This window comes from Cygnus atratus, chromosome Z (genome assembly GCF_013377495.2).
Source record: "Cygnus atratus isolate AKBS03 ecotype Queensland, Australia chromosome Z, CAtr_DNAZoo_HiC_assembly, whole genome shotgun sequence".
Lineage (NCBI taxonomy): Eukaryota > Metazoa > Chordata > Aves > Anseriformes > Anatidae > Cygnus > Cygnus atratus.
Genome location: NC_066396.1, coordinates 30,265,206 through 30,274,796, shown reverse-complemented (window position 1 = coordinate 30,274,796; position 9,591 = coordinate 30,265,206). Strand labels below are relative to the sequence as shown.

General features: G+C 46.4%; 1 protein-coding gene across 1 annotated transcript in view; it reads left to right on the top strand.

Moving 5' to 3' along the window:
* Window positions 1-575: 575 nt before the first annotated feature.
* Window positions 576-9,591, top strand: part of GLDC (glycine decarboxylase) — a 46,633-nt gene continuing 37,617 nt past the window's right edge. The window contains exons 1-2 of the mRNA XM_035567687.2: window positions 576-839; window positions 939-1,017. Of these exons, the coding sequence (XP_035423580.1) occupies window positions 576-839; window positions 939-1,017 (343 nt within the window). The remainder of the gene's footprint in view (window positions 840-938; window positions 1,018-9,591) is intronic.

Sequence of the window (9,591 nt, the reverse complement as noted above, 5' to 3'; positions counted from 1 at the left end):
GTCTGCTCGACCAGCAGCTCCAGCCATGCTGCACACACGCTCCTGATTGTAGGGTGCTGGAAATGATGGGATTTGGGCAGGGGAACGCAGGGGCAGGGGTACGTGTCAGGACCCCAGTGCCGGTGCGGATGCCTCTCTGCGCTCCGTGTGCGTGGGGCGAGCAGGTCCCAGCTGGCCGCCCCCCAGCCGCCCCGCACTTCAGCAGGACGCCACTTTCCGGCCCAAATTCCCAAACCTAAAGGCGCTGCGGAGCTAACAGAGGACGGAGCGCCGTGCTCACGTCCTCAGCCGTCTCCGTGCCCCGCGGGGGGGGCTTCTCGGGGCTGCCTGCAGCCACCGGGGCCGCGTCCACCCGGCGGGGGGGGTGGGGAGCCTTGGCACCGGGGTCAGGGCCGAGCGGGGCGGATTTTTTTTTTTGGGGGGGGGGGGGGGGGGGGGGGCAGGTGCCGGCGGGGAGGGGCGAGCGGGGCACCGCCCCTCCGCCCCATTGGCGCCGCCGGAGGGGGCCGCGCCGCCACCGCCCCCGCCCCGGCCACAAAGCGTGGGCTGCCGGCGGTGGTGGCCGTGGCGGGGCCATGCAGAGCTGCGGGCGCTGGTGGGGGCGGCTGGCGGCCCGGGCGGGGCCGAGGCACCTGCGGCCGGCTGGGGGCGGCGGGCAGCACCGGCACCGCCAGCAGCGCTGGGTCGGTGGAGGAGGAGGGGGAGGGGGAGGGGGAGGCGGCGGCGATGCGGCGCGGTGCATCGAGGAACTGCTGCCGCGGCAGGATGACTTCTCCCGGCGGCACATCGGCCCCCGGGAGGGGGAGAAGAGGGAGATGCTGCGAGCCCTCGGGGTGCAGGTGGGCGCCCGTGCGGCGGGGGGGGGGGGAGCTGCTGGGAAGGGGGTGTCTGCGGGGTCTGGGGTCTGCTAACGCCGGCGTGCCGCCGCCTCTTTGCAGAGCGTCGAGGAGCTGATGGATAAAGCCATCCCGGGCAGCATCCGGCTGCGCAGGCCGCTGAGGATGGAGGACCCCGTGGGTGAGTGACCCCCGGGGCCTTCCTGCCGCTGCTCGGGGGGAAAAGCCGCCCGGGAGCGGCCTCTCGGCTCGGGGCTGCCGCTTTGTCCCGAGATCCCGATGCGGAGGGGGAGGCGTGGCGAAACATCGCCCCTCGGCGGGGCCGCCGTCCCCGCGCGGCTCCCGTGCTTCTGCGCGGCTCCATTGTGTGCTCCCCGCGCACCCGGGTGAGAGCATGCACGCCCTAAAAGCCTCCAAAACCTGCGTGTATTCCCCCTGTAACCGGTGCATGGGAGGCTGCCGGCTGGCGTTTTGAATCCCTCTGGTTGAGGGAAATGGGTACAGAGCAGGAATGTGAAGCATCTGAGCCAGCTATTGTGGAACCAGAGTGATACAGCAAATCGCTGTAGACAACTTGATGTGACTCAATGAGTCCTCATGTTAACACTTTTTAAAGTTGTTATGGTCTTGATACATTGAACGTCATGTGCAAACATCACCCAGGAAATCCAGGGAGCCAAGGAAACCCTTAAAAATGCACCTACCTAAGCAATTCCAGCAAAACTTGCAAATCTCCTTAGCTGTTCTAATACCAGAGGTGATTTGGCTGGTATTAGCTTTGTATTTATGTCTTGATCCCTTGCCTGAGTTGTTGTGGTCCGTGCGCCTGGCTCCTCGCATTGCTCACCAACGCACCATGGCTGGAGTGTGCTTGCTGGGTCCTCAGGGAGTCCTGGGTGGGTGCCAGGTGGGGCACTGCAATCAGGAGCAGAGCCAGGGAGCACATCCAGGGAAGCTGGAGCTGGGATGATGGAGTTGGGCATTGGCAGAAAGGTCCAGCTGGTGAAACACTCCCTTAGTGCAATGACACTTGATTTTTCTGGTAGTTTCCCAACCTATGTTGGGCAGGAGAGGTGAGATTTACCTTTTTGTCCATGTGGCTGCTGCTGTAAGTACTTTCTTTGTGAGCTTTCCCGTAGTTAATGTACTTTGGTCAAGATACCCCCTGACTGAAGAGCTATTTGTATTTGTCCTCAGTGAAAAGAACTTAGATACTTTTTTTATAGTCTTCAAGAGGAGACAAATTGTTTTTTTAAGAAGTACTTATTAGTGGCAGTTCTTCGTTTTTGGGATTCAATACATGATATCCTTACAAAGTTTTCTGTTACTAAAATGGACATTACTGTGATACTGTACAGTTAGGCATTAAAAAAATTTCACATTAATGAATGCCAAACCAGTGATGCCAACTTAAGTTAAAATCTTGATGCATTTCTGTGTGTTCTCATACTGATTTTCATGTTGTTTGAAGGGGATATCTCTTAAATCAACTATGAATTAGTGATGGTCTGTTGCATGCAAGTTCTTACTGTGCAAGGGGACCTCATTAGCTAATGGTGCGTGTAGTCCACTGGCTCTTTGCTTCATTTGTTATGCTGTTCAAGTTCTCTTATAGTAAACTTTGGAAGAATGTGACTGTGATGCAGTCTCACATTGCGCTGCATGCAGTGAGTTCTCAAAAGAGATGAAGTACAGAAAACTTTTTCTGTACGCTGCTGCCTTTTCTTCCCTCAGTGTGACTGACTAGCTGTCTTTTGTAACTTTGGTGTGTAGATTTTTGCCACTTAGTTTTCCACTCCATTGGTAGCAGAAAACTTCACACCTTGTTAAAGCAGAGTTAGAAGTCTCAGATTAAAGTTACGCAGTTTCACTTTGAACATCTTGGACCTAGGACATCATATTCTGGATAAAACTTGTTCTCTCTAATGGCACATTAACAAGGAATCATGTCTTTCTAATTACCAGTGTGGAATTTCTTATGTAAGTATGGTATAACATTTTTCATCCCCATACCTTGTGTTGTGGTTTAACCCAGTGGGCAGCTAAACACCACACAGCCGTTCGCTCCCCCTCCCTTTCTGGGATGTGGGAGAGAAACGGGAAAGTGAAGCCTGTGAGTTGAGATAAAGACAGTTTATTAAGACAGGAAAATAATAATAACGATGATGATAATGGTATTACTACTAAAAATGTGTACGAAGCAAGTGATGCACAATGCAATTGCTCACCACCTGCTGACCGATGCCCAGCCTATCCCTGAGCAGCCGGACCCCCACCCTGGCTAGCCACCCCTATATATTGTTTAGCATGACGTCAGATGGTATGGAATACCCCTTTGGCCAGTTTGGGTCAGCTGTCCTGGGTCTGTCCCCTCCCAGATCCTGCTGCAACCCCAGCCTGCCTGCTGGCAGGACAGAGCGCGAAGCTGAAAAGTCCTTGGCTTAGTGTAAGCACTGCTCTGGAACAATTAAAACATCAGCATGTTATCAGCGCTCTTCTCATCCTAATCCAAAACATAGCACCCTACCAGCTACTAGGAGGAAAATTAACTCTGTCCTAACTGAAACCAGGACACCTTGTATTAAAGCAAAATAACAAACGGAGAAAGCATTGTGAGAACTGGATTGTTTTTTAAACATGCTTTTTTGTTTGAATGAAGACAATTTTGCTCCTACTATTCCCCGAACTCATACATGCAGTGAGAGAACAGGACAAGGCCATTCAAAATGTGTTAAGTACAGTATTTGTGAAGTTCTTACTATGGCAATTTCTAATGGTTTAAGTATACACTTCCATTTTTCTGAACAGCTGCTTTAACAAAAGCAAACAAACAGTGGCTCCTGTCATAGTGACAGGTTAGTGTGCAGCTGAACAAATGAGCTGTGCTGCTCCTTCATATTGGGATATGCAGTTGAGCTTGCACTGAAGTCTCTTTGAAGTTGTTGCTTACAGCTAGAATTATATAATGCAGCCCAAGAAAACCATGCATATACCATAAATGTCTGGATGAGTATCCCATGTCTCTGTAATTGCTTTAATTTTTTTTAAGATTTTGTAGCTTTAAGCCTTGCCTCAGATCCAAATGTGAAATAACATAGCTATACTCCAAATGAGGAAAAAGGTTTCACCGGAGAAAAATGTCTAGAGGACTATGTATTTGCACAGTTGATCTAGAAAAATTGGTGAGATTCTTCAGCGAAGGCAAGGCTCTCATGTGAGCTGTGAAACTGTACCAACTGCAGAGAGAAGGAAAAGACATTTGATGTATGTGTCTTCAGAGTTTGATTAGGTGTGGCAATGAGATTGTTTTGCTTTACAGATCCTTCACTTGGTAATGCCACAAATTATCTAAAAGTTAGAAAATCAATCAGCTGTCTGTATGCAACAACAGTAAAATAAATCCTCCAGCTTATATAGCAGCTTATATTAAAAAGCTGTTTTAAATGTTATAGCATATTCCACCATTCCTAAATAAAACATCTTATTACAGTAGAAGCACTTAGTTGTGTTATATTTCTTAGCACAGAAGTGTGCTTCAAATTTCATTACTTCCCTGACAGACAATATATTGACAGAGAAAGATTCTAGCCTCAACTGGATATTAGCATATGTGTGAATGGTAAATACTAAGCTTTACATTTACAAGTGTGTACAAGTGCATCTACACTAGGAATGCTCTTTCAGTTTTCTCAGCACTCTTCTGGCAAACATCTTCTAGTATAGACATGGTCAGTTGTGAAGGAGAAAAATAGTGCAACTTGTGCTAAGAGGTATTTGAAATAAGTTGCTTTCATTTGTATGTAATATGACAGAAGTATCCATGTTCCTCTTGTGCCAGAAAGGAAAAAAGCCATTTTAAAAATGCCTGCTGCCAGGAGCGCAGTGACAGTCAGTGCTGTAAAACCACCTGAACCATAACAGTGAAAGCCAGTAGGGACCAAGCAGTGAAAAGTCCTGGTTTGCAGGACTTACTCTAGAAGGGAAGCTTTTTACAGTCAGCATTTTCTGCAGATTTAGGCCAGGGAAAATCTTATTTTGGCATATAGCTTCTGTTTAATCAATATTCACAACAAAGGCTAGGCATCTGTTCAATATTTCGTTATTTGTGATCAGCTGTTATTACAGAGCATTTTCCCACTGTGACTACAAGTGAACCTTAACAGCTAGCTTTTTTTTTTTCAATTATTGAAGGTGCTTTAGCACATATGGAGTGACTGACCCATTTGAAGTCAAAGAACAGATCACTTTATATAAGAGTAATTCTCCTTTTATCCCTGCAAACTGACACTGTGTATCAGTGATAGTTATCCCTGCAATGCTGCCAATTAATCCAAATTCTAGGATTTGAATTAAAAGAATGAGTCTATGAATTCTACCATGATTTCTTCCAAAACATTCCTACTTGTTTTATAAAACTTAAGAATTTATAAAGATTAGTCTACAAAACCTGTATAAGCAACCAATTGGATCTACAGCCTAAACATTTCTGAAAGAGATGTGGTTCAGAAGCAGTCATACTGTAAGAAAGACTGTTTCTGTTTTCAAATTCAACTGCCATGCAGGTAAATCTCAGCATGCTCAGGTTAGGTTGCCTCTGCTTTCCAGGTAGGCTGGGTAAGTGTGGGTAGCCCAAGCCACAGGAGGAGGTGGCAGGGCAGCAAACAGTGTTGGCTTTCCACCCTTCCCTTGGACAGTTGCTGTTAAGACTTTGCACCTGGAGCAGGCTCTCGTGCTGTCCTGCAACATTACTGCATGCATGTCTGATGGTGCTTTGTGACTCTTTCACTTAAATGTAACACGATTTTGTTACAGAAGTTAAATTAATTGCTAAAGCAAGAGAAATAAATTAATCCTTTTTTTTTTTTCTTGTATGAACTGTTTTTAAGATCTTGCTTTCTTGGTATCAGAATGTTTAAAAAAAATAACGAGGACCTGGTGTAGTGTGAGCTGAATGGTATCAAATAGTTTCTTCCCTCTTACACTATAGGATTTAAGTTGTATATCTCAATCTGTTTCTCTTGTCTTGATTTTTTTTATCACTTCTCTGAACTTCTCTAGATACTCTATCTTTTCGCGGGTATCTCACAGTGCAAAGCTACTATGCTAACCACTAAAAGACTAGCAGAAATAACAGTTCTATCATTTTATGACAGGATAACTCACTCCTTACTATTTTTTGTGATGTATTTTGCCTTTTCTAACTGTGAATGTAGGGGGTGGCAGTCCTGAAGTGTCCTTGCTGAACTCCTTGTGGTAGCGTTCGTAAGTTTTTTCTACAGCTGTCTGATAAGAGTACTGCAAGATCAATGAACTTTATCCTGGGTACTGTCTCTGATCATATCTAATGTAATAACGAGGGGAATAAATATCAACTGCAGTGACTTACCTGGCAATTTTATTTCTTGCTGAATAAGGTTCTTAAAGGATTTGTAGACTACTACCAGTGAAATGAATTAAAGATAAAGGCACTTCAACCATGCTGTTTCAGAAACTAGCAAGAAATGTCTTAAGTTTGATGGCCAATTTCCAACTGTTTCTTAATAGTAGTAAATTTTTTAATTCAATTTTATTTCCCCATTTTGGATATTTCTGTATTTCACCTGTTGCAGGGGAGAGTTGAATGAAATTTGTAACACAACACTGAGGTCTTAAAAGTTGTGGTTTTAACTCTCAGATACTGACACTTGCTGAAATACTGGTCTTGTTCTTATGTTTTAGTCTCAAATATTTATAAGATTACAGTGTTTCCACTACATATGCCCTAAGGTACATACAGCAGAATAAATGTATAATTTTCTGGACTTAGTGACCCTTCTGTCCACTAAGCTGAAAACTCAGCAATTTGATTTTGAGCTTGAAAAAGGGTTATTAGGCATGCGTAAGATCACTCTTGTGGTTAGCATTCTTCTGCCTTTCTACTAGTGTCAGTCACTTACAGTGCAGCGCTAGACACCTTTCACAAGTCCTGTTATAGGCATATGCTGTTAAAAGCTAGGCTGTGGGGAGTGGGGAATACAGCTGCTGCTGCAGGGAACCGGGATATAAGATCCTGCTGAGGCTGGTGGGACCCTGGGGAGGTGTCCAACCCCACCCCTGCCCAGAGCAGGCCTAGTCTGGGCCAGGCTGCTCAGGGCTTCACCCAGCCAGGGAGCGAAACTCCCAGGCTGCAGAGTCTCACGCTGCCTGGGCTCTGGCTCCATGGCTGGGCTGTCCCAGTGGTGAAAAGCTTCTCCTTGTCTCCAGCCTGAGCCTCTTGTGCCTCAGCCCAAGCCGTGCCTCTCATCCTCCCACCACACACAGCTGTCCTACCACCAGTGCAGGGGCTGCTGTTAGGAACAGTCAGAGTTTGGGCCGCGATGTACGCATCAATTTCTTTGACCCTTGCTTGGGTTAGTTTTGCTTGAATTCAGAACTATACCAATGCGAAGCAAACACTGAATGTGTGGAAAACTGAGTTGTCATAAATCTTTATGGACTAATGTTTGCTTTTGTCTAGCCAGGCTGGACAGACACATCAGGGCTGTTGACTTGAGTTGCTCAGGGGTGCAGTTCCTTATGGGACTTCTTAAAGAGGTGCCTCATGCTTTGAGCTACCTCCCGGCAGTGTGGGGCACTGTGAAGGAATGGTCATCCCAGGTCTTTTTAAAGAAGCATGCTGAATGTTGGAGGTGTGTATTTGAGCTGCTAATGCTGTTGCCCTTATTATGACTGATGGAGCAGGGCAAGTGAAATGATGCAGCAATGGAGTGAGTGTGCCCTTCAAGTATTTCACTACCCTGATTACAATTAATAGCGTGACTGTCCCCGGAGGTAACTCACATAACTATGAAAATATAGCCAGTGCTATATGTGGTTCTACCATTCTACCTTTAAGTTGGAAGCCTAATTGGGGCTTAAGCTGCTTATGGTTTCACTAAGGCTTTTTGCTTTGTGCATTGAATCAGTGTGTAAATGGTGTTGTTATTTCAGGGAGCTCTGTCAAACATTCAGCGTGTTCATGTGATAGTTGTTAGCTGTATTCACTGAGAAAAGACTCTAACTTTCTTTGAAGAAATGCCCAGTCAGGCAGCCAAAGGAAACTATCTGGCATATAGTACAGTATCTGTGGTATGTATTTACTATGGAATTTATACTTTTCATGCATTTTTTTGTGTGTGACGTTTTAGGCTAGTGAGCAAGATAAATGATAGACAACTTCTGCCTTCAGCTGACCTTGGAGTCAGATGAACAAATGCTTTGGAATTTCAAAAAAAAATTGACGAAGTTTGAATTTTGCAAGAATACAACACTCCCCTTCAAACTGAACACAAAACCATCTTTCATTGAGGTTTTGGTTTGCCAAATGATAGAGGAAGATCTCTGTAATGTTAAAGCCCTCACTAAAATAAATAACAAGTGAATCTGTCTTGAATAAGCACTGTAGGAGTAGTATGGGAGAGTGGAACTGTTCACTATGTTTTAGAAACTTTTACTTGGACATTGCTGAGTTCAAGTATAAGAAACATATGGCTCCTGAACCTCCAGGGAAAAAGGAGGAAAAAAAAACCTACAGTTTACTAAAAACAAGAAATTAACCTTTGTATATTGAATGTAACAGTAGACTGAGTAAGAGGCAGAGAAGGAATGAGCTTTGAAGTCAGAACTGAAGATCCATACAAAAAAAAATAAATCTTAGTGGACGGGATTATGATTTAGATGACTGTGGAACAGAATCATAGAATATCCCGAGTTGGAAGGGACCCATAAGGATCATCAAGTCCAGCTCCTGGCACCGCACAGGCCTGCCCAAAAATTTAGACTATGTGACTAAGCGCACAGTCCAATCGCTTCTTAAATTCAGACAGGCTTGGTGCAGTGACTACTTCACTGGGGAACCTGTTCCAGTGTGCAACCACCCTCTCGGTGAAGAACCTCTTCCTGATGTCCAGCCTAAACTTCCCCTGCCTCAGCTTAACACCGTTCCCACGGGTCCTATCACTGGTGATTATGGAGAATAGGTCACCTGCCTCTCCACTCCCCCTCGCGAGGAAGTTGTAGACTGCGATGAGGTCTCCCCTCAGCCTCTTCTCCAGGCTGAATGGGGCAAGTGACCTCAGCCACTCCTCATATGTTGTCCCCTCTAGGCCCTTCTACATCTTCGTTGCCATCCTCTGGACACTCTCCAACAGTTTAATGTCCTTTTTATACTGTGGTGCCCAGAACTGCACAGAGTACTCGAGGTGAGGCCGCACCAGCGCAGAGTAGAGTGGGACAATCACTTCCCTCAACCAACTAGCAATGCTGTGCTTGATGCACCCCAGGATACGGTTGGCCCTCCTGGCTGCCAGGGCACACTGCTGGCTCATATTCAACTTGCTGTCAACCACAACCCCCAGATCCCTCTCTGCGGGGCTGCTCTCCAGTGTCTCGTTGCCCAGTCTGTACGTACAGTCAGGGTTGCCCCATCCCAGGTGCAGGACCCAGCACTTGCTTTTGTTAAATTTCATGTGGTTGGTGATCGCCCAGCTCTCCAATCTGTCCAGATCTCTCTGCAAGGCCTTTCCACCCTCAGCAGAGTCAGCAACTCCTCCAAGTTTGGTGTCGTTGGCAAGTTTGCTCAAAACACCTTCTACCACCTACATCCAAATCATTTATAAAAACATTGAAGAGGACTGGCCCTAAAATGGAGCCTTGAGGGACCCCACTAGTGACCATCCGCCAGCCAGATGTGGCCCCATTTACGACAACCCTTTGAGCCCTGCCCATCAGCCAATTG